This window comes from Equus asinus, chromosome 20, assembly GCF_041296235.1.
Source record: "Equus asinus isolate D_3611 breed Donkey chromosome 20, EquAss-T2T_v2, whole genome shotgun sequence".
NCBI lineage: Eukaryota > Metazoa > Chordata > Mammalia > Perissodactyla > Equidae > Equus > Equus asinus.
Genome location: NC_091809.1, coordinates 35,058,006 through 35,083,241, shown reverse-complemented (window position 1 = coordinate 35,083,241; position 25,236 = coordinate 35,058,006). Strand labels below are relative to the sequence as shown.

Genomic DNA, 25,236 nt, shown 5'->3' with positions numbered 1-25,236 from the left:
GTTACGCTCCCTTACCTATCTCTCTATCTCCCCGACCTATCTAGAACTCCCGCCAACCTCTTGCAAAACAGAATCTAAGTCCAGAATCTCTTCTGTTCCAACCGTCTCTTTCTAAAGCCCAGCTTGGGGCAGATGTGCTACCACAGGCTGAATGGGAGGCATTCAGGCCCTGGCAGTTCCCTCCTCTCTCGTCTCCTCCCGGCGTGGACCTGGATTTAACTTTCGTCCTCGCGCGCCCTCCCTCTGGGCTGGCTCTGCCCGCGCCCCGGGCGTTGCTGGCAGCGCCGGGGTTAACCGGCCAGCCCTGCGGAGCAATGATTTCTGTTTTATTTCAGCAGGGGAAGTGTGTGCCTGCCTGATTAGCCTGATGGTTTCCTCTTTTCCCATAACCTCCAGACCCCCATGGCCCAAGTGTTTACTCTCTGAAATAAAAAATCTGCTGGTGTTTTTCTTTTTGTGTGCTCGTGTATTTTGGGAGGATTGCAGAGGAGGAAGGCGGGGTAGGGGTTAGGGACGCGGAGGCTGGGGGAGGGAGCGAGACGCCTCCCCTCAGGCCCTCCCCCACCGAGCCTCTTCCAGCTGCAGGCTCCGGGCTGAGACCCCTGGCTGCAGTGCAAGAAAGAAACTTATTAATGAGGGAGTTGGGTCTCCTGCTTCAGCAGCTATAAACACAGCGAACATCTGGAGGGAGAGTAAGAGTCTCTCGGCGGCCAGACGCTGAGAAAAACAGGCTGTCTCTGCGCATCCATCCCCCACCCTGCACGCTCTCACACAGCCCCCTCCCCTCCGCCGGACTCCAGCTCCCACACCATCCGCCCGCCCGAAGGTTTCCATTCACAGAGTGGAGCAGCGCCTGGCCCGCCGCGGGTGAGCCAGGCGGGGGCTGACGCCAGGCGCTGCATCTCCCGTCCCCAGCTCCGCTCTAGGAGTGCCAGAAGGGGGGTCAAACTGCCTGAATCGAGCAAGAACTCGGTGCCCCAGGGACCTTTTCCCAATTCGGACCGAATATTTGCGGTTTGAAAAAGTTAGGAGAACTTTTTTCTCCCCAGGCCCTTGGGACTTCCAGTGCAATGCTGTTACTTCCTAGGATTTTTGAGAAGCAGCGAATCGGAGGAGAGCCAACAGAATGCTCGCGTTCTAATTGTAACTCCGCCATCCGTGGCCGCGGATTCTTCCTCTGGGTTACCTTTCTTCCCAAAGACCTACAGAGGCGATTTACGTTTGCACCGGCCTCTACAACCCTCACTGCCCCGGGCTGCTTGAGTCACTACAGACACAGGTCTCTGGTCCGCACCAGGCTCCCTTCTCCTTTCCCTGGTAGAACGAAGCACAGTGAAGGGTAAAGTTGGCAGGTGTCAGAAAATTAGCCTTGGGCAGGATGAGGGTGGGCAGGACTCTTTGACAAAGGTGGGACATCTAGTTTCTTTGGCTCACTTAAATTCACACTTCCATCATGCTGAAAAGAAAAACAGGGAAGGTGGCGTTTACTGATCACCTGCTATAGACATGACCTTTTAAGTAGACTCCCCCATTTAGTGGGCACAAGAAGTCTTTGAAATAAGTGTGAGTATCCCACCCACCTGGTAAAGGTAAGGGCACAAGATCCCAAGCAAATTCTTGCTCTTCCCACCACACCACACTAAACCCTTTGCTTGGACTCAATATCTTTCAGCTTATACTCAAAAACTTATCCTGAAAGTTCCTGTAATCTGAATATGAAATAGCACAGGCTGGAAGGCTACCACGGGAGAAGCAGGTAGGAATAGAAAGGGTGAGGTAATGTGACATTGGTCAATAGGAGCAAATTCAGTCCATAGCTAGAGAACTATCCTTCACTTATCAGAAGAACAAAATGATCTAGCAAGCATGTAGAATAGATTTTTGCATATGGATTCTCTTTCTAATATACTCCTTGGACAAGCAGATCTGCTGCTCTCTCCTCCAGGGTTTCCTCCTTGAAACCTGTGGTCCTCCCGGAGATGGGATGCTGGTGGGGAGAGGATGTCTCTGCATCAAGCTTCCCTCAGTGCTGTCCCCTGGAAGTAGCTTATCAGGGCAGCTGGGCCCCAACCACAGCCTTCTGTGAAAGGCTAAAACCTGAGACAAGATCACAGCCTCCTCCTTCCCGAGCACCACAACTACCAAGTCAGAATCTGACAGGGTCAAAATTTTCCCTGAAAGGAACAGTCCACGTTACATCCCAGAAACAGACACACACACACACACACAGGATCAGAACTGTTTTGAAGAACAAAGACCCTGAAACAGGACCTCTAGAAAAGGAAAACACACCCTGAATGAGGAAAGAACAGATATGTGCAGCAGATAGAGTTTAAAATACTGTTTTTTAAAACCACAGGGCCATCTGAGATGGTCAGTTGAAGGAACAAACCTGCTATGAGAATAAACATTTCAGAGCAAGGTGAATCTCCATTTAACAAGTTTGTCTGGCATTCCCTCAATGTTCTCAACACTTAAAAGCCAAATTGGAGGCATCTGTTTTTCCTGCTGAAACTTCCCACCTGGTTGTCAATAGGCCCTTTCCAAACAGCGGCCCAGGTTTGATCTCTCCCAGCCGCCTGGCCGTCTGAGAAAGCCCCGGGAGAGACCGTGAACTCAGACTCGCAATATATCTCCCACTTGAACTTCCAAAGTTTATTTGGGAAAGACATTCTTTAGTTTTATCATTTTACTAGTAACTTTATTTTAGAAATTTTAAATAGTGACATCCGAAGACAGACACTTACATTGACAACATTTATGTCATAAGTAAGTGTAATGCTTCTTATTGGAACCATTTCTTCCATCAAGTAAATGTAGCCCACATACGCACTTGAATAAACGCTGCTTAGAGACAAGGAATGAGTCTTCTCCTTTCTCACACATCTTCTCTGGTTCCAGAATGTGGTGCTGGCCACCGAAAGTGTTCATGCAATCAACGGGTCACTTTCTGACTCAATGACACCCAGATGTTCGTTCTTGGACTCTCGGGCACTTCAGGACGAGTTCTAATAGCAAACATTGGTATCGTGCTTGCTAAGTGATGGGACTGCTTTAAGCTTTACTTGTGTTAACTTAGCGGTTCTCAAAGTGTGATCTCTGGACCAGCAGCAGCACCACCTGAGAACTTGTGGGAAATGCAAATTCTTGAGCCTTAACCTAGACTCACTGAGTCAGAAACCCTGGGGATAGAACCCCACAACCTGTATTTTAACAAGCCCTCCAGGTGATTCTGACACACTTTGAGAACCAGTGGTTTAGATGAGGAAATACAGAAATTAAGTAAGTTGCCTACAGTCGCATAGTTAGGAAGAACTGATGTGCAAACCCAAGCTATCTGGTTCCAGAGTCTGGACTCTTTACCATTGTACCATAAACCGCCTCTCTCATGAAGAATGAGAAGTGGAGGGTGAGCTGTGAATGTAGGCAGATGAGGTTTTACTGTGGTCAATGACCAAAAGCATACCAAATTGCACTATACAAGAAAAAAGCATTGTCTCGCTTCTCAAATCAAGGACCATGGTAATGGGACCATAGGTTCATTCCCATGAGGTTAGGTTGAGTTTACTCTGTTCTGTAGGTACAGACTGCTTTCCAGCTCTAAGAACTATTTTGCAAAAGTGAACTTTGGTCCCAACATCACATCCCTAAGTCTGGCTGATTCAAGACAAATCAATCCCTGAAATGAAAATTAATTTGATAGCATATCACTCTGAAAGGGTGTCAAAAAAGCATCATATTTTCTGATACAACTATTGTCATTCATGATCATCATAACTATGATGTTAAAATCAAATATGAACAGCTGTCAGTTGACAGGACGGACTGTGGTTTTGTGGCCTGGGTGCACAGTTGGGTCTCTGATGTCAGTTTTCTAGCCGCCAGTGGAAAACAGGCATTGCATGACTCCAGCTGGGTCTGGGCACCAGTCTGAGCTCACTGCCTCTATCTAAAATCGGTTTGTCATCTACTTTATCCCTTCAATGGGGCTGTAGGTAGGAACTAGTTATAATAGTTAATAGCAGTGAAGTGTTAGTGTGTTCTGAGAGACACGGAGTGAGAGATTGACATAAAAAAAATGATTCGTGCTATGATGATTGAAAGAAAGGGCTGAGGTTGGGGAACAGAATAGAGGAAGGGAACAAAGAGGAGGCGGGGTCAGCGGGTTCCACTCCAGTCAGACTATAAACAGTAACAGACATTTCAGCCATGTCTTGTGTAAGGGGCTCCATTGATTCACAAGGCTCCCGACAGAGGGATGACGAGAAGCTAAGACAGAAAGGGCCCATTCATGCATGCAGAACACCAGCTCTCCATCCCCATTGGCTCTCGCTAATGGCTCCAGGCTGATAAGGAGGAGGGGGAAGAGGCGGATGGGAGGAGGAGGTAGAAATGAAAGAAAATGATGACTACAAGATTGTCATGAAGAAATGTACAGCTGCACAGGCAATTGCATGCAAATGTGGCTTCCCTTTTTAGCTGTATAGTTAATGTCCTCAGATTCATCTCTTTCTCTTTCATGTCATCTTCCCCTCTGCTTCTTGCCTTGTCTTTTACTGGGCTCCCCTTTTTCTCCCTTCCCATTCATCTTTTATTTTCTCTTCCCGGTATTCACCACCTCTCTACTAAGATCCACTTATATTTCCCATCCATTTCCAAACATCTCTTCTTTCTTCCTCAGAACATCTTTCACCAGCTTTTCTGTCCAACCGATTCTCAACTTGTCTTGGTTACTAAGTATTCTCTCCCACTCACCTGGTAAAGCTCTCCCCATTCATGGTTTCTCTCAGCTTTATTCTCTCCTGCCCCCTCCATCCCTCCACTCCTTTCCTCCGTCTCAGCCTCTGCCCCTTTGTGAAGAGGAACAACATTCAGACAAATGGGCCTAATGGTTCTTCGAAGGCCCCTCCTGTTGGGTATTCCAGTCACTGACAGATGTGTAGTCCTTGGAAAAGAAGTTCATTCATCCCTTCTGAGAGCACAAACGTGAGACGGGAGCGGGGGTGGGGAGTGGCCATGAGATGGAGGACGGGAAGGAAACTGAAGTTATAAATAGGATAAAAGAAGATGAAAAAAATGCAGAGTATTTTTTTTCTCTCTTTCTTCTTACTCAACACATCTCCAAGGAAATGTGCTGCAGCTGGAGAAATCATTGGTTGGTCCGTGTCTTCATCTCCCTTCCCTATAACCCCAAGATCTCCTTCCAGAGAACACCCATCACTGGGGAAGGCTGGACCACAGCCCAGAAATAATCATTGCAACTCCTTCATCTGGACAGCCCAAAAGACGAAGGAGGGGCTGGAAAAGCTCAGGGTTCTTGCCGGATACTTCCATCAGAGGAAGCCTAGGATGGAAGGAACTACAGACACCACATTTCCCACCAAGGCACCACTCCCTCATGGAGGCTTTCTAGCATTTCTGAGCTATAGTTGAGGGCAACCTAGGTCATTTTAGGACTGGTTATTATATGCCCCCATCTTCCCATCCTACCCAAAAGCCACTAGTCTGGGTGACCCCAGCTTCCTTCTTCTTGCAACAATAAAGTACACTGTGGGAAGAAGACTACGTCATCCTTGCATCCTTGCATATTAAAGCAGCTTCATCCTGAGAGGCTCTTCACACGCGTCACAGACACTGTCCCACTGGCCCTGAAGTAAAACCTCTTTTGCTTTTGAGAACATTGACAAGGAGGAGAATGAAAGATCATCTTCACCTGGGTATTTACATACTTCTCAGCTAAAAAAGAGAAGGACTATGTCTTTTTGCTATGAAGAAGAGCCATTCTGATCTTGAGATGATGGGCGAGTGTGGAGATGACCTCAGCTATTAAGATGTAACTTGTAGGAAGCAGAAGCACCACCCAGAGATGAAGTGTTAAGTCAAGGTAGCTTTAATCTCTGTGGCATTGGGAGGTATAAGACTTGAGCCTGGTAGCATTAATAGGATTCAAGAATTGTACAAAATAGACGTAACCATTTTTGTCTTTTGCTTATACAAATAAAATCTATTTTGTTTAGAATTCTAAAGAATCACCTTTTTCATCTCTTAAAATTTTAAGTCCTTAAGTCTAACCTGTGAACAGGTGCAAAGTCCTCCCTACCTCCTCATGAAATGGGTAGACAGCCAACACATATCTGTTTATGCTGGAGGAACTGAGATACCAAGCAGAAAGTGACAGCACAAATGTTATTATGTCTGAAATCCAGGGTGGTGCCAAAGATACCTCAAAGATCAATGGCTACTGAGTCAAGAGATTATGGAACACAGGAATTGATATCATTCTACCCTGTAGAAGAACCAAGCAACTGGAAAGCAACTCCCATGCCTTCCTCCCCACTGCCCACCAAGGGCCACAGCATCTTGTTCTGTGTCTGTCTGTGTATTTCTGGTCAAAGAGAAAACATGGACAACAAAGCAAACATTGTTTTATTTCTCCACTATTATAACAGTATTTTATCACAGAGTTTTGTGGTGTAAAGAGACACCAAACAAAAAAATTGCACTTAAGTTAGTTTCCAGTGGCTTTCTCCCCATATAATTCCTCAGAATTACATATTTTCCATATGCAAGAGTAATGAAATTTCTTATACTAAGAATTCATTCTGGGAAGAAACACAGATTTTTAACTGGCTTTTTGGTATTTCGATGTATTATCATAACCTGGTCTCATGAAAAATTGAATTTAATATCTGAATCAATCATTTCAGTATCCCCAAATTCAAGCGTTACATTTTGCATGAAAAATAAACAAAAAGCTTAGCAGGTAAACAAAGTCTAAGAAACACAGTGACTCCTGCAAATTAGAATGGGGGTGAAGACTTTGAACTTCTCAGGTCCTCAGGAGAGTGGATCCATTAGGGTTCTCTGGACTATGACTCCTGTTCACCAGAGGGCAGCACTGTGACCAGCAAGTCAAAGAGTGAAGGGAATGCTGAGAGGAGGAGAGGAGCTTCCGTGAAGAAGAGCTGGGGAGCAGGAGAAAGGGGATAGAGGAGAAAGAAGCCAGATGCAGGTGGGCATGGATGGACAGAGAGGTAGAGAATAATGGAAAGAAAAGATGAATGAAAGAAATTATGTTCTATTAAGAAGGCTGACTAATTCACACATCCTCTGTTTATCCACTTCATACTTTATGACTGTAAAACTTCTAGGCCCTTAGTCAACAGCCAAGCTGAAGTGGATAAGTCTCAGGAAATGCACAGTAGACAGAACTATTTAGAAAATGAAGACCTAAAGCAACCTCTCTTGGGCCCATTCCTAGAGTTTAGTCTTCCTGTCATTGGAGAATAAAGTCACTCAATATTATTGAGAGGGTCTGGGACTTTCCATTAGAGAACAATAGCATCCCGTACCCACGTAAGTCATGGCAGCTGTTATTTCAAAGAATGCAGCCCTCATCAAATTTCCATTGTCCTTCAACTCTATCCTCATTCTCAGCCCTTGTTTATGTTCCTACCTGAGCCACAGTGTTCGAGACCAGTGGGAACTTCTTGAGTGGCCATCTCATCCCAGAAGGGGTAGCAAGCTCTTTGCGGGTAATAATTGGACTGGAAATCACAGGCCATTCGAGGAGCTTCGTAAGAGTTGATAGGTCCCTGCCTCTGTGACCAGAAAAAAAAGAAAACTTATTAAGAAGGAAATCTCTATATTTTTTTTATTGAGTTATTGATAGGTTACAATCTTGTGAAATTTCAATTGTACATTAATGTTTGTCAGTCATGTTGTAGGTGCACCATTTCACCCTTTGTGCCCACCCCCCACCCCACCTTTTCCCTGGTATCCACTAAACTGTTCTTAGTCCGTAATTTTACATTCCTCATGGGAGTGGAGTCATACACAGATTATCTTTCTCTCGCTGGCTTATTTCACTTAACATAATTCTCTCAAGGTCCATCCATGTTATTGCAAATGGAATGATTTTGTTCTGTTTTGCAGCTGAGTAGTATTCCATTGTATATATGTACCACATCTTCTTTATCCATTCATCTGTTGCTGGACACTTAGGTTGCTTCCACGTCTTGGCTATTGTAAACAGTGCTGCAATAAACATTGGGGTGCATAGGACTTTTGGGATTGCTGACTTCAAGCTCTTTGGATAAATACCCAGTAGTGGGATGGGTGGATCGTATGGTAGTTCTATTTTTAATTTTTTGAGGAATCTCCATACTGTTTTCCATAGTGGCTGCACCAGTTTGCATTCCCACCAGCAGTGTATGGGAAATCTCTATATTTTAACCCTAATGTAACAAGGACTTTATATCATCCAACCACATACAAATAGGGATCATCTATAGATGATAACAGAATAGGACCAACTATTGATCACCCTCCCCCCTCTAAAAAAAAGACACAGGGAATGAGAAGGGCCCCGGCTTAGACTCTGCATACACTTTATTTTCATCCACTTCTTCAAGCATCTGAGGACTACCTTTACTAATTTTCAAATAAGGATCCATGGTTAACAACAAGGCTGAATCTTGGTCACCTTTTATACAATCCTGCCTTTTGGTTTTTTATGTTATCTTACTCTGTAAAAATACCATGAAAGGAGATACTTAGAAGACATTCCAATATCATGGAACCGATAGGTGACAAATGCCAAGGAAAAGCCAAGAATGGACCTATGTAGCAAAAATCGCTCATTTTTAGTTAATCAGTGTGCATAGGTTTTAAAGATGTTGATTGCTAGACAGGAATTTTCAGTTTCCCCCAACGTTTGGGGACTTGTGCCACTGTCTCATCAGTTTTATGAAGTCCGATAAATATATCATCCACCCAGTACTCTCCAAGGAAGACCAATGTGCTATGTGGGAGGTGATGCTTTGCAAGGAATAGGGAGGCTTATTCCTTGAAGCCAAGGATATATGGATTCAAATCCTGCTTCCACCACTTACTAATAGGAGGCCTGGGCCTGTTCCTCTATTTAAACCTCAGTTTACTCAATTGTAAGATGGGAATAATAATGCCTACCTCATAAAGTAGGAGGATTCAATGAAATAATACGTGTAAGAAAATTATATAGAAAGCAAAATAAAACATAAAATGCATATAATAAAATTATGTATTATATGAAATGCATGTAATAAATAGTGTATGTGAAGCCTAATATAAGGGAAGTATTACTTTCATATAAGAGACCCTTAACATTCCTGGGATTGGGCAAAAGAGTTAAAAATTACACAACAAAAGGAGAAGCAGCAGATTTATGGAAAGAAGATTTCCTGAGAATAGGAGTGTAATCTACACTGACCCCTCGCAACTTTCTTTTTGCTTTTTTATTCTTTCTCTCTTCTCTTATGGTCCGTCCACCTTCATAAAAACCCCAATTAAGAAAACCAAACTCTGTTAGAATTTGATGTGATTAAATCTATTGATGTTAAGGTGCTAATTAATAAGTGTCGCTGCTCAGCTAATATTCTCATCCCTAAAGAGTAGCTCGCCAACCCCCAGTAAGATCCTCTAATTGGAGAACCTCTTATGCCTTCTCTCCCCTCGAGCTGTAGTACAAGAACTCAGCACAGTTACACTAGATTCAATTATTCACTATCTACACTCTCTTCCCCATTTTGCAGTTGTCCATTCATTTAAGCTCAGTAAAAATAACAGAAGAGAGTATATTGCCACAGAGAAAAATGAAAATCAAACCCAAAATATAGAAGGTTTTATGCACATTAATTGGACCAAATTTCGCATAATATTCATAAAATCATTCAAACTAGGGCTGGGTGAAGTTTACTTTGGGGTGTTCATCTCTCAACTGGGCTAAAGGTCCTGAGAATGTAATGACACCCTTGGGACTGAATGGAGTTGCCTTGAGTTGTATGTCGGAGGCTAACATCCTTGGCCTCCTGGTGAGAACCAGAAGAACACAAACAGGCGATGGCAATTCTGCTGGCTACTCGTGTTTGAGATTTAGGGAATCATCAGCAAGAACTCTCTATTGAGCTTCAGTCTGAAAATGTTTCCTGAATTCTGACTTAGAGCCGTTTTGCTGACGTTTTTTAATACTGTAAGCTCCTGAAGCAACTACATTAAGGTTTTCTTTTGCATCCTCCAGGATACGTAGGTCTTCAACAATACTTTGAATCAATCTGAAACACATTTCCTAGACTAGCTGCGTGCTCTCAATGTCTAGCCCCAGCTTTTCATATTTCTCCAGAGTCTTTCTCAAAATTCAATGTCAAGTATCAGAGCTGTAGGAATAACGTCTTGAACAAGGATGTTTTGATTCTAAATGGTATAAAGGAGAACTCTAAGCTGCCCGACCCTGTCTTCTTTTGGGACAGTGTGTGCATAGTTTCCCTGAACCAGATCCTCGTAAGATGGCAGTAGGCAGCAAAGGCAGGATTCTTAGGCAGTGGGTAGTTTGTTACAGGCCTTGCTAGGGTGGTGGGAAGCTGAGGAGACATTGATTTCAGGTTTAAAGTTTAGGCTTTCTCTGCTAAGGAAAGGCCATTGAAGACCAAGTGTAGTGTGCAAACAGGTGTTGAAGGAAAACGATCTGGAAGTAATGTGCAGGGGAGAGACGGAGGGCAGAAGGAGTAGTTAGTGGGTTAGGGACAAAGCAGTGAGGTTCCAGACCTGGGCAATGACACATAGCCCTAGAGTGAGTCAACTCACAGCCTATGAGTAACAGCCTCACACAGCAGCAGCCTGAGCTTACATGGTTGGCTTTTCTCGTAAAGTCTCTCCTGCCCCCAAACCAGGCTCTTTGTTGTCAGGGCTAATTCATTTATTATTTTATAAGTGGAACACTATTTTTAAGACATATTTCATCTTTAGGTATCTTCAGAGGAGCAGGAGGGACCTATTTTTAAGAATGAGAAGGAGATGATGTACCAGGTCCGCCATGAACTACAAACGGCTTTGCTGGCAGATGCTCCTGGAAGCAACATGACTTGTTATCTAGACACCTGCCTGTTTATTAGACATTTCACAAACTGACTTAATACCTATTTCATAGAGTATGAAAATGACGTTTTTACTCAAAATAACCACATACCAGTTCCAATTCATTATGAAACTGTCTCAGTTGGAGAGAAAGAAACAGGTTATTAACAAGTCAGAAATCTGGGCAGCACAGCACCAAACTCATTGCTTTAAAAGGGTACCACCCAAAACAAGTTCGAGTCCCACCTTCCTTTCCTGGCTGGAAGTGGAGGTAAGTTCATGAGATGCAAGCAACACTCTCAGTCCCTGTCACTGTTCTAAGGAAACCTTCTGCCAGGTCCTCACTCATTCATTCCACAGGTGATTATTGAAAGGAACTAAGGTATACAGCACATTCGCTCCAGGCCAGTTGTTTGTGCTAAGCACTGTGCAGAAATTGTTGCATTTAATCCTCACCACAGTCATGCAAGGTTCGTATTTTTATCTCCATTTTACAGAAGAACAAACTGAGGCTTTAAGAGGGCAAGTAAATTTCCAAAGGCCACACCACTAATAATATAATGGAGAAGAATTTTAGCTCAGGTCGACTTGATTTCAGACATCCTTTTCACCTACCTGTGCAAGATGAAGCCTGTGTAGCTCGAGTACAGATTGCTCAAGCAGGGTGACTGCTGTCTCATGGTAGATACTAGCTGAATTATAGCCATGTGCACTTATGGAACAAATCTATACTATGCACCTGGCCTATACCAAGTATTACGTTAGATGCTAAGAATACAATATGAGCAAGAAATGAACTTTACCCTTCAGAGCATAGAGACAAGTAAACAGGAAATTACAGTGAGGGGATGTGACAGGGCTGAGTTCTGATGTGCAAGGGGAGAGGTGCGGCAGCAGGTAAGACTTCCTGGAGGAAGCAGAGTAAGGTAATAACTGAAAGGTTGAGTAAGATTTAGCCTAGAATACTTGGTGAAGGGCCTAGAGAGCAAAAGAAAAAGATGACACACCTAAAGGCGAAAAGGACCATATACAGCTATGTAAGGAAGAATAAGAAAGACTCGGATAGACGATAGAGAGAGATAAAGACTGTGTGGCTTGGGGGTGAGAAGCACGAGAGAAAGGTGTTCTCTTGGGCAGTGAGGGTGCCCAATGGAGGGAAGTTAGTAAGAATTACAGCTGGAGGGACAGCGTACACCCACAGTGTTGAGAGCCGTGAATACCAGACAGGAATGTGGCTTCAGGAGAAAAGCACTGGAGGATGCATTAGAGGTAGTGACATGGTGAGTCAGTTGTTGTCGAAAGACTCATTTGACAGCAGGATGGACTGGGCAGGAGCAGAATGTGAGGAAGCTGACACGGGCAGTATCAGTGCCCTGCAGAGCCATAATAGAGACCGAGGCAAAAAGGAAAAAGCAGTATTCTACTAATCCTAAATTTATTTAAAATTTTATTTTTATAATAATTTTTGCATTAATTTTGATTTTTAAAAATATTGCATTATTAGTTAGCTTGATTCCTGAGTTTGGGGGCACCCCTGAAAGTTTTGCCCCATTTGAGGGTTCACGTATCTCACCCTATTTCTGGCGCTGAGCACTGAGCGGTCCAGTTATGAAGAAAGAGCTGATTAGGGTCATGAGGGTAGAAGGGAAAAGGAAACAAGAACTATAACCTATGTCTCAAAGAAAGAATCAACATGACTTCATGACGATAGGAGATAAAGCGAAGGAGGGAATCCAAGATAACACTTGGATTGCTTGCTTTTATAACAGTGCAAATGGTGAGCTTAAGAACATGAAGAAGGAGAGTGGAAGACAATCTCACTTGCAGTTGGGTTTAGATGGAGCAACAGTAGAGCAACTTGGTGGAGGGGTCCCAAAGGTGGCTGCATGGTAGAAAACAGGAGAGGGTAAAGTTAGATCTAGAAGCATGAAGGATCTATTTAGAGGATTTGTTGTTAGCGCCATCAAGTTCCAACTCCTGGCGACCATATGCCCAGCAGAACAGAACCCTCCCTGGTCTTTTCGCGCCATCCTCTCCCTTTCTGGCGCTGTATCAGACAACGGTCCGCTGCTATTCATGGGGCTCTAAGGGCCAATTTTTTCAGAAGTGGGTGGCCAGGTCCTTCTTCCTAGTCTGTCTACTCTGGAAACTCTGCTGAAACCTGTCCACCACGGGTGACCCTGCTGGTATTTGAAATACCGGTGGCAGAGCTTTCAGCATCACAGCAACACAGAACCACCACAGTGTGACAACCAAGAGACGGTCGGTGTGGTTCTCTGACCAGGAAATGAACCTAGACAGCAGTAGTGAGAGCGCTGAATCTTAACCATTAGACCACCAGGGCTGGTCAGTTAAAGTATAGAGTCTAGAAAAATAGCAGTTACAATGAAAAGAGAAAGGATCAAAAACAGCGTGCAAAGTTGCCAATAGTGAGGAGGAGAAATTATGAGGAACACAACAAGGAAGGACCAGGTAAAGACATCAGAGGAAAAACAAGAAAGTGTCCAGTGTCAGGGAAGCCAAGAGCAGAGCTCCAAGAACCAGGAGTGGTTAGCAAGTGGCCGCTAAGGAAAGGGTGGTAGCCAGGCAGGCTTAGGGGGATTGGGTCCCCTGGGCATCTCAGGAAAGCAGGCGTCCTTGCCCTGCTCTGTCACACACACGGTGACAAGCCGCCTCGGGATCAGCACTGCTCTCCCTGTCCTCTCAGAAACTAACTGTCAGAAGACACGAGCCCATCTCCTAAATGCTTTGCCTTTCTGATCCTGGAAACGAATGAAAAGAAGCCCTGGAACAATAGACACAGGCTTATCCCTGCCCTGCTCTAACGGCCAGCGCCACAGCTGACCACCTGACTCCTCCTCCTGTGAGAGTCTCGTCTGTTCTGTTACCTCTCCCTAGCTCCACTTCTCAATGCTTCTGTCAGGGGCCTCTATCTGCCTTCTCTGCCCCACGTACCTACCTCTTTCTCCACCCTAGCCCCCCAAGCCTCCCAGCCAGTGCTTCTGCTCATAGTCTTCCTTCTCCCTGCCCAACCAGGACCCTCAAAATTGGGAAAAAGGGAATAGGGGAACACTCTCACAACACTAAATTGCAAAGATTGGAGTCTGAATGTCTGTAAGAGTATGTGTGATTGGTTCTTCAAGTTTGTTTCTCTTAGCCAAGCCGCCTTAAATGTTCAGGGGCTTGCTTCTTAAATCCCTCCTTACTATTCACTCAGTGCACAAACTCTGTGGGAGCAAATCTGTCTTGTCTTTGATGAACTTCAGAATCCTAGGGTTTAGCCTTAGCACTGGGCCATAAACATATAATACACAATAGATATTTCTAGATGCTACTGCTTAAAAAATGCACACTCAGAGGTAAAGCTGAGTTAACACTGGATGGGTCGGCTCGGGGGTTTGCCATCAACAGGGATAACTCTATATTATTCTAGGAATGTCATAGATGTTCGTATGCTCTGGTAGGAAGAAAGAAGACTGGAAATCAGGAAGCCTGGATTCCACTCCTGCTCTGCCCCTAAGGAGCTGTGTAACCTCCAGCCTGTCTTTTAACCTCTTTAAGCTTTTGCTTCCTGAGGAGGTCGGCCCCAGTGATCTCCAAGTTCCTCTCCAATGTTGTCTCCTTTTTTCTGATCCTTCCACATTCTTTCTCCTGACCTTGTGACTGACAACCTTCGTTTGATAAATAACCACCCAAGGGTGGAGAAGCCTACAGAACCAAAAGTTGTCGCAGTCATAATTTGGATTCGTACAATGTCCCCTTAAAATGTGTTAAAGCCTTCATTTTGTTTGTCTCAATTCTCCCTTAAAACCACACTCAAATACCGTTCATCACCACATTCCCCATTTCTCGGTAGATAACCGTGGAACTTAGGAAGTACTGGTTACTGAACGGTTCTCAGGGCTCTCACGTAGAAGGTGCTCAATAAAAGTTTGTGCGATAGATGGACAATTTCTCAGCTTACAACCTTTCACTTCGTTGCACATAGTTGCCCTTCCACACTGGGCTAACCAACTCTGCAGACTTCTAGTTAAGCCTGGGCTTGCTCTCCCTGAGAAGATGCTGGCGAGCTAGTGCCTCCTTTCAAAGATTGTCCAATATGTCACGGAGAAGCTCTTTGGCAATGGCAAGGAGAAGTACTAAGTGTATCTGGCCCTCAGGGGGACACTGGGACACAGCTGCTTCAGGAGGTCACATTTGTCTTTCTCCCTTGAGAGGCAGAAGGGAAGAAGGCAAAACAGAAATACTCCTCCGCTCTCCTGAGTACTCCGATCAAGGAGGAGGGGGGTTAGGGTGGTGCCGCCACCAGGAGAGGCAGGAACAGACAAAATAGGAAACTCTCAAAGGGCAATTTAATTTTAGACTCAAGGCCAGGAAATTCTTGTTAAAACAATAAGAGTGATGGGCTTGGGCCTTGGTGAAAGGGCAGGCCCAACACATGGCAGGTTTCTGAGAGAGAAGAAAACCTGAAGCACAGAGAGAGAATATCCAGTTCTGCTCTTAATGAAAAGCTGTGCTTTGCCTCATTGGGGACCACAGCAGAGGCTACCCCCAGATACCTGCTGGCACTGGGCGGCACACCAAGTCAGTGGGGATGTGACCAACACAGCAGCTCCTCATGCCAGGCTGAGACCACAGCCCCCTCCGCTCACAGCTGGTGAGACCTGCCTGATGTCTGAGGCTGGAAAGTGCCCTGAACCTTGCAACAATCCTGGGCACCTGGACTTGACCCTCTCCTGCCTCTACTCACTTAGCATGAAGCCTACAGACTCCCAGTGACTCCCTGGGGTGACAGCTCCAGGCATCCCCTGGCATGGACATGGAGGGTGAAGCTGACTCAGAACTTCATTAGGGGACATGGGTAGGAGAACTTGCCATGGCGAAAAGACTCGGAAGTAATTCTAATTTGCTCAGCAGTCTACAAAATGAAATTTTGTTTTTTTCCCAAATCAGGAAAGGCCAATTCACCATCAATAAGGTACATGGATGCATGAATGAAAGTGTGTTATAAGTTCTTATATCTCACCACATAGCTAAAAACTGATTAAGATGAATTCAATAGTAAGGAGTACCCTGAGTCAGGAGTCAGGAGCCCACACTCCACCAGCTTTGTAAACTTGGGCAATTCATTTAATCTCTTAGGACCTTAAGTTTCTGCTGTCAGGAGACGGTCTCTAGATTGTGGTCTGGCACTGAAATTCTCTAATTTGTGCTGACTGAACCCGGGATCTTAGAAAAGCCCCTCTTTCTAAGATGCTAGGAAAATATATGTAATCAGTCTTTTCTCCTTCAATTTTTCTGACTACTAAGAGCTATAGCTATAAATAATGTCCCTAAACATTATGTTCCAGCAGTCTCTCCAGGGGTAAAGAACTCACCATCCCAAGCAACAAGAAAAAAATTTCTTTTCCAGTTTCCATTTACATTCCAAATGTCTTTTTCTGTATTTTACTTCTCTAATCCCGAATACCTTGTCCATTGCTCTCTAGGCTTCCCAAAGAGAAGGGAGAGGCGTGTGCACCAGGCTTCACAGTAACAAGCACAAGCCCTTCCCAAGAAGCACAGGGCAAGCACAGGCTCCTCTGTGAACTTTCAAAGGCTGGAATCCTGAGGCGTGTGGGGTGGAGGTGAAGAGTGTGTGAACAGCCCCGGGTAAGAAGGGAATTGCTTCCCAAGAAAGCCCAATTAAACTACAATTACTCAAGATAAGAGAACCAGGTCTGTTTACACAATGGGGTTGTAAACCACCAGCCCATTACAAGAAAACTTTGATCTGGTGGCAAGGGAGCTGTTTCTGTGCAGGGTAGTGATGAAGCAAGGAGCTTTCTCAATAAGAATGTCTCCTTCTTTACCCAAGGAGCCCCATCTTGTTCTGGCCACACCCTTGTATGGACAATAGGTGGAATCATCTCCACTCCTCCCCCAATGTGTCCATCTAACACAATCAAGAAGTCCAGAGAAAAACAGGGAAAATGGTGAACATAAGAGAAAGAGAATTAACCAAGGCCATCTTTGTGGCAGGCCCTCAACAAGGATTTTCTCACTTGGCCATTATAATGACCTCACATGGTAAGTTGCACTCTGCCTGTTTTACAGATGAGGACACTAAGGTTCAGAGAAAGTAAGTAATTTGCCCAAGGTCCCGTAGCTAAGGAATAACAGACCAGAATTTAACTCAGGTCTTTTTGACTCCAAAGCCCAAGGGCTTTCTGTGATAATCAGCCGGGCCACATTCCACAGCTGCCTGGCCCAGGACCGAAGGCTCTGTCTAATGTCTGGAGTAAAAGAGGCAGGAACAAGGTGGGTCCCTCATCTGCCTCACCAGTGTCACAAGTTGGAAATAGAGTTATATATCCAAAAAATCAATCCATCAATCAATCACGGAAGGAAGAAAGAAAATGTACAAAACAGGATTTGCTCAAACCATGAAGTGATTGGCAAGATGCACAGTCTCAAGGGCCTCTGTGATGGTGAGCTGTGTCTGAGGGCAGTGGTATAGAACTCACTCAGGCAATGCACTTAGCTAAGCCCCACGGCCATGCTACTCCTCTTTGACGGCACCACAGTAGAGATTCAGAAGGCCCGCCAGTCCTACAAGTCCCACAGGAACAGCAAGGAAGGAGAGAGGCCAATGCCAAAAAACCAGCCAATGGCTCACAGCCTCTCTGTTGCCCTTTCCCAAGCTGACATCCAGCATGGACTCCAGCTGATTTCCATCACCCTATTTATTTAGTGATCATATGTCTGAAATAGCTCTGATTTCGTGTCACGTTATTCTACACAATGAAAGCAATCAAGTGTCTAATAAACATTATCCCATTTACACAATTTTGAAATCTTTCTTATAATAAATTCACAAGTCAAAAAAGCCGTTTGTTGGACAGTTTCTGAACGCTGTTTTCATTCAGAAAACATAGTCACCATATTTATAAGAGAAGTGCGTTTGATCTAGAGAGAGTGAAAGAGTGGAAAGTTTTCAAAGTGGTTACCCCGCCTCAAACTACAAGGGATGTTCCCTAAAGCCAGGGTCTTATTCTGGAGGTTCCAGTGTTTTGGAATATTCCCTTTATATATTGGGCATCGGTGCCTTCCCTGTGGTCTGGCACTCTGGGCCTACAATCTTGCCCCAACATACTGCTGTATCCCCAAAGGCCTGAACGCTGAGAGTAGGTAAGTGGGCAGTGCTATTCCTTTCCTCTGAACTGTTCAAGGTGCTTCCTAAAGTTCCCACAGCCCAGGGGCCATTAATCACTGAGGACCTCCCCCACACATCCTCCTTGCTTGCAAGGTAGTCAAGGACGGGGACACGTTTGGTCAAAACTAGGAGCAGCTCATCCCTCCCATTCCTGCCCCCCGCCCCCCAGCTCTGCCAGCTCAGTGACATGAAGGAGAAGATGACGCACACACTAGAGGACAGGGGATCAGCTCCAAGAGGGACTTCCAGGGCTCACAACAGGCTTGCCGAGGTAGCATAACAGGAAGAAGCGCTTCCTCCCCTTGGATGAAAGGGTCCCTGACACACAACCCATATAAGTACCTGAAAACGTCACCCCTCCCACACAATGGCCAGACAACTTCCAAAAGTGTTGTTGCTCTACCTCCCCAGCTGTGACATCACTTCATCCATTATAGTCTCCTGAAAGGCTGACCTTACAAGAGGGGAAAACACATGTCCGGGTTTAGACAAACTGACCCTGAGGCAGATAATGTGCATTCTGTGTAAAATGTCTATTACCTGTTGATGGCATCAGTTTTACAACTGTTGCTGTGATTATTCTAAGCATTCTTCTGCTACAGCAAATAATCAAAAATGCTAATGCTACCTCTAATTTACAAATAAGAAATCTGAGACTCAGCAATCTTAAGGGACTAGAAAATATTCGCATCGTGATTTAGAAGATTCTTTCTTGACCAACTGAAGCAGTGTGCTAAGCAGAGCCTCTCATAACATGAATGTATTCTCCTTTTTCCCTTTTTTAAGACCTCTCTTTCAAAAGCAATAATTTACAGGTTATAAAGACCTGTTTAGACTAATCTGCAGACATAGTACCACCCTGCCTTCCACCTTGATCTTGCGGCTACCCTAGGCCAGGGCTTCTCAACCTAGGCACTCTTGACATTTGGGGCTGGATCATTCTTTGCTGTGGAGACTGTACTGTGTGTTATGGTATGTTTAGCTACTCCCTGGTCTCTACCCTTTAGATGCCAGTAGCATCCCCACTTCCCAGGTATTGACAACAAAAATATCACCAAATATCCTCTGGGGGCAAAATCAGCTCCAATTGAAAATGCACTGCTCTTATGGTTTTCTCTTCACCCTCAAACTTCCTATAACTTGGATAGAGTTTCTTCTCTTGGTGGCCCAGTCTAACAAAATCAGGAGCCAGGGCACCAGGCGAGAGGACTTAGATTGTTGGCTTCAGCCCCATTGGTTGAGCTCTAGACAGAGAGGCTCCAATAGAACGAGAAGACTAGGGTGCCTGTGGCTTTGACTTTCTTGTCTGGGAAAGTTAATGGAGTCGTGTTCACACCTCCAGGGAATCTGAGGTTGGGCTTGAGAGTGTGCCATTTGCTAGATCCTCTAATGCCCCTGTCCCAAGGTTCTATTCTGTAGACAATTTGCAGATTCTTCGACTGTTTGTTATAGTCCAGCGTAAAGATAGAGGTCATCTGTAGGAGCTGGTGTATTGAACTTGAGTTCATGCCAATAAATTTTATTTATTTATTTTTATTAAGGACAGTGTGTGTGAAGAAGCTAAAAGACATTTATGCTTGCTCTATGGTTCTGAAACTAGCCCCAGTGATGGAAAAACTGAGGCCCAGAGAGAAGTTATGAATGAAAGTGCTGGAACAATAACTTAGCAGTTTTCTTATGCAAACTTCTGCTTTTACCGAAGCAACTTTGAAGTTCATAGTGAAAAGGATCCCACTTATTGATAACGCTTCTTAAATATGGTTCTTGGGGGTGGGGACAAATGAGTTCTTTGTTTTGAAACCAGTGGAAACCATTCAAAATGCATTAAAAATATCCAGTGTATCACTTGGGGGTAGGGGGCCTTTAGTTGAAAATATGCACTTAATTTGGTTTTTGGTTTTTTAATCTCATACAATTTCCAGATACCCTGTCTAGGATAATTTAATATTATACCTGCAACTTGTATCCTTACAATAGAATTTTTTATTTCCATATCTAAAATAAAATGAAATGAATACAAATTTGCATGGCATTGCTTTTTCAGACAAGTTATTAATCTTGCTTAATTTGATTACAATACTTTTAAAGAGAATTATCATAGGCTGGTTTTTTACTCTACTTTTCCAAGTCAATGACAAATTTTGCCCTAAAATCACAATATCCTTATTTATTTTAACAAATCGCTACAATATCACCTTTAAGAAAAATCTAGTGCAATTTGTGCTGACCTTAGGTGATAACCTCTGTGTAAAAACCAAGAGGAAGGAGTCTCTTCCTGGCAACTTCTCCAGTCCTTGTGTGACCTCGAAGGGCAAGTCCCTTGGCAATTGCTACAAAGTAAAATCGAGTGACTCCTGCTCTGGACTGGTTGTATGTGTGTGTTTTTTACATGTTTCTAACGTAAATTGTAGTCTCAGCTTTTTCCTGATTCTAAATTTTTTAGAATAGTGAATGGTGTTTGTATGAAGACAGAAACCCTTTAAAACAAAAAAGAAGAAACGTGTTACAGAACAGCCAGTGAAAGAGCTGTGTCGATCATCCCTTGAACATAGAATAGCTTTTGAGTAATTATTTTTTCAGTACCGCAGAAAATAATTTCAAACACACCAGATCTTTCAATTTACAATTACAGAGAAGGGTCATGGTTAACTTATGGATATCAGTGTCAAAAATTCTACAGAACGTCAGTCAGGACAGTCAAAGACTGGAGTCAGAGAAGAACTCTGGTCAATCGGTGTCTATTTAGACCCATAAACATACTGGGAAGAGTTACAATAAATTTATCTTCCACTTCCAGAGTGAGTTAAAAAATTCAGAGTTCGTCATGGCCATCTTTGTACAAAACCATAAGGAATTTACAGGGAACCGTTAATGACACATCTGCTAATATTAAAGGTTCATTTAACATTGAAATTGATCAAGGACAGCATTATGGGATGTCTCAGACAGCAGATTTACAAGAAATGTATCCAAACGTTTCTGCAGATCGGCATATAGCTTGCGTGTGAGTCTCTTCCCTAAAGACAAGACTTCATCCAGCCCATTTTAAGTTCCTTTTATCCCTCTTATTCTAGGAGTCATGTAATTTTCCTATTACTTATTGTCACATTTCATTTCCAGTTTCAAATTCTGTGATTAGAAAGCTTGTGTTATTTAGCTTTTATGTATGTGGCCCAAAATAAGTTAAATTATGATAAGAGTACATCCAAGGTACATCAGTACGTGAAAAATCTTGACCAAATGACCTGAGCGGGGAAATATCACCAGCTTTAACCATTAATCCTGTCTGAGTCATATTCTCTGACACACAAACATACTAAAAAATCTTTCTCAGCAAATCCATCAGTCTTGGGTTTTCACTTTATAAGCTGATAAAAAGACAATTAACTTCTCCAAAAGATTCGGAGTTGACTCCAACTTTGGAGTTGGATCCCTAGCTTCTTCTGCCTAGGAGAGGTCAGCATGCGGGAAGGAAGGGGAGGAGAGAGGGCTGGGTGGGCAAGGTGAGGGGTGAAGCAGGGAAGGGACCCCACTTACCACCACCGCAGGATGCGCCGCTGGATAAGGGGCAGGGCCGCTCACTGTGGAATCCACAAAGTAGCTCATCCTGCTTCACCGCCTGCGTGGGAGAAAGCGTCACTGAGCCGCTGGATGCACCGAGGTGTGGACTAGATACCACAAGAGGGTTAGAACTGGGAGTCTCCTTGGGAACCATCGAGTTCACTTCTTTGTGTACAGAGAAGGAAATTAAAGCTCAGAGAAACAAAATGACTGACTCCCTGCACATAGACAGTGGGGCAGACCCCAGACAGAGCCAGTCCCCTGACTGCAAGGTAGCATGGATCATGGATAACCTCCTGGTGGTGCACACAATAAGCAGTAAGAGTCTACAAAAAGACCCTTTTGTACGGTTTCTGGGCAGGAACAGGGTCTTGAGTGTCTTTTTGTGTGTGTGTGTATGTGTGTGTGGGGGGAAGATTGGCCTGAGCTAACATCTACGCCAGTCTTCCTCTATTCATATGTGGGATACCGCCACAGTGCTGCTTGATGAGCAGTGCCGTGTCCACACCCCAGATCTGGGCCTAGGAACCCAGGGCTGCCAAAGCGGAGCCCACGAACTTAACCACTACACCAATGGGCCGGCCCCTTGAGTGTCTTTTCTAGTAACATCCCCATCCATGTATCACCCTCGCTCCACCTCCAATCAGGCCAGGCCCATAGCAGACAATTGTGGCAAACATTAGTGGATAAAGGAACAAATAGAGAAAAGGTTGGAGAGAAGAAGGATAGAAAAAGCTCTACCCAAAAGGCATATCAACCAGGACCCCTGAGACACGGATAAACAGAGAAGCCCTGAAAAAGGGATTGGATGCCCTTTGTCTTGAACAAGGGAGGACTATTAAATAAGTCCTGCTGAGAGCTATCATCTGCATCGGAAATCCGAATGACGGGAACACTGGAGGCGTGTTCTGGCTGAAGGGATTTTCCAGCTAGCTGTCGCTCATCAGGAAAATCATTCATATAGCAAACATTTCTGTTGATCTAAATACTTTTTAAAGTGCATTAGTTCACACACTTTCATAAATTCAGTATTATACACTAAAAATAAAAAATGTCTTTTTTCAACGGTTTAGAAGATTAAATTCCTAGGTCTATCACTCCAGGAAGTGACATTTTAGTTTCAACTTAATGCTTTCCAGTTTGTATTTGTTTGTTCTTTTCCTTTATTCTTGCTAACATTTAAAGCCACTGACACATTTCAAGAAAAACAAAGAGTACTATATGTCACATGTTCAATTTGCAGTTTTGGCTCACGAACTTGATACAGCACCACAGCCAATGAGCATATATTCTTTCATATGAAGTGTATGTAAATGATACAGTTAAAGAAGCCCAGCCAAATAAAAATATACTGACGAGTGGCTACCATCACGGATGATTAGTGGCATATGGCTGAGAGGAGTAAGTTACAAACCTTCTGAAGACATAACTTATCCCAGAGCTGTGCTTATTGTCTTTAACTAAAACTTAACATTTTTAGGATGACTTTTCTCCCAAAAATAGAATGCAACCAAAATAATATTAATTTTTTAAAAATAAAATAACTAAGGGTGGCTAGGCCATGTTAATCAAGATTTTGTTTTTTAGTTTTTCAGGGATTTGATCTCCATGGCAGCAAAATGGACCCTAGGAAGAACTCTGAGGTGGTAAGACTGAAGAGTAGAAAAAGATCAAAGGACTCCAGTCAAGGACACACTAACATCTGTCTCAGTGGTCACCTGTGTGTCAGACTCTGTGCTGGGCCCTGAGCAGGAAAAAAGCATAAGTTGCACATGACGTAGGTGAGCCCGGGCTCCTCCCGACCGTACATTGTAAGGACAGTCTCAATGAGATCGAGATTGCCTTCCTACTGAAGCATTCCTTATTTTTAATCTTAAAATTGAATTTTAAGGTCCTAATGAATCATCGCTGATCCACACGCCCTCACTTCAGAGTTTTTGATCTAGTCATGGATAAGACTTAAAAGTTAACGACGTGGATTGTGTCATGCTGAGCAGGCATTAACGTGATCAGATCCTTAAGGACAAGATGCTCATCCCTCCAGGCCCTGCACCTTTGGCAAAAGTTCAGGTACGGGGTGGGGGGGTGGGGCGGGACTGCTTTGGGCAGCCTTTCAGCCCTCCGATTTCCTCTAGAAAGCCCCACGGATCCCCTGAGTCATCACAGAGCTCAGTCATTATTCAACAAGCGTGTTGAAGGCTTCCTATGTTAGTAACTTGTTTATTCATTCCGTAAATAATTACTATGCGCCTGCTACGTGCCAGGCACTGTTCTGGGCACTGAGACACACTGGTAAACAAAGATCCCTGACCTCATGGACTTTATACTCTATCAGACTCAGGACAAAACTAAGACAGGGTCTCTATCTTTAGGCAATGGAGAAGACAGACTTACACACAACTATAATATAGTGTGATGAGTAGTTTACCAACAATCTGGAAAAAAAATAACTAGTCAGTTCTGCTGGGTGTGGAGAATGGGGAATCATGGAAGATTGCACAGTGGGAGGTGTGAACACAGGGCCCTATGAATCATCCCTACACTTCCACAAGCAGCAAAAGACCTTCATGCTTTGGAATTCCAATTTGACTTACATATTTGTAAGAGAGAGGACCTTTGCAATTGGCAGCCTTGTGCTGAAATCCAGCTCAAAGGTACCAAAAGTTTCAATCTGCCGGCCAGACAGCACTCCTCCTCATAGCAACACTCCACATAGCTCGGGAAAAGGTTCAGTGGAAATATGTTTTCTCTTTCCAGTTGACAGAGTGAGGGAGGAAACCTGCGGCCCCACATATGGTGCGTTCTGTGCTGGGCTGTATTCTTGGAGCTTCGCGCTATGTGAATGACACTTCCCTTGGGGAAAAGCCCTTTGCCCAGGGAGGAAGCTGAAAAGAGGGAGTTGCCAGGGCTCTCAAGGGCTCTCGTCTCAGGAAATAACTCTGGGACAGAAATGGATTACTGCCTTATTATTTTTTGGAGAAAGAAAAAAAGAACCCCCCCCCCCTTTCCACTTGTAGATTGTGACACAGAACAGCTGCTGTAGACGTAAACCCTTTCAGAAAAAGCAAAAGGAGTGATCTTTTTTTTTTTTTTTGACTTGTTGGCCAAAGAGAATTCCCTCCCACATGACAGCTATTTGAACATCAGCTGGACCAACTTTTTTGTCTTGGCATTATAAACGTTTCTTACCTAAATACAAAACAACTGTGTGATTTAAGATTTACTCCACAGCCTAGAAGCATCCACGGGCTTGCCTAAATGTAGAAAGGATTTGAACACTTGGTAACAGAGATTTGTGAAGAGCTGACTGAATTCATTTTCCTCAAATGGGACCTGCAATGCCGGAGCAGCAGAATAAATGTGTCGGAAGTGCCTTTGTCCTCAGGAGGCTGCCGAGCTCCCAGCTGTGCTCTGTTCAGCCTCCAGATCCTGCTCCCACCTCCCCAAAGCCTCGCCCACCATCCTCTGCTGCTTCCTTGAGCACGTGGTGGGATTTCTCACTTCCCTGCCCTTCTCATGTGGTCACTTGACACAAAAGCCTGTCTACCCTCCTACTCCTTAGGACAAGCTAAACCCTCCTCAAGCTTTTA

General features: G+C 44.2%; 1 protein-coding gene across 7 annotated transcripts in view; it reads right to left on the bottom strand.

The window, feature by feature from the left end:
- The window catches only part of ETS1 (ETS proto-oncogene 1, transcription factor), a 131,142-nt gene that overhangs the window by 89,832 nt on the left and 16,074 nt on the right, over positions 1-25,236 (bottom strand). For 4 of the 7 annotated variants that reach the window (XM_070489937.1, XM_070489939.1, XM_070489935.1 and 1 more), the window contains exons 2-3: positions 21,623-21,704; positions 7,457-7,601 (exon numbers count right to left, since the gene is read on the bottom strand). In XM_070489937.1, coding sequence (XP_070346038.1) covers positions 7,457-7,601; positions 21,623-21,691 — 214 coding nt within the window. In that variant the 5' untranslated portion in view covers positions 21,692-21,704. The remainder of the gene's footprint in view (positions 1-7,456; positions 7,602-21,622; positions 21,705-25,236) is intronic. The other 3 variants (XM_044751752.2, XM_044751755.2, XM_044751753.2) reach the window with 1 other exon arrangement.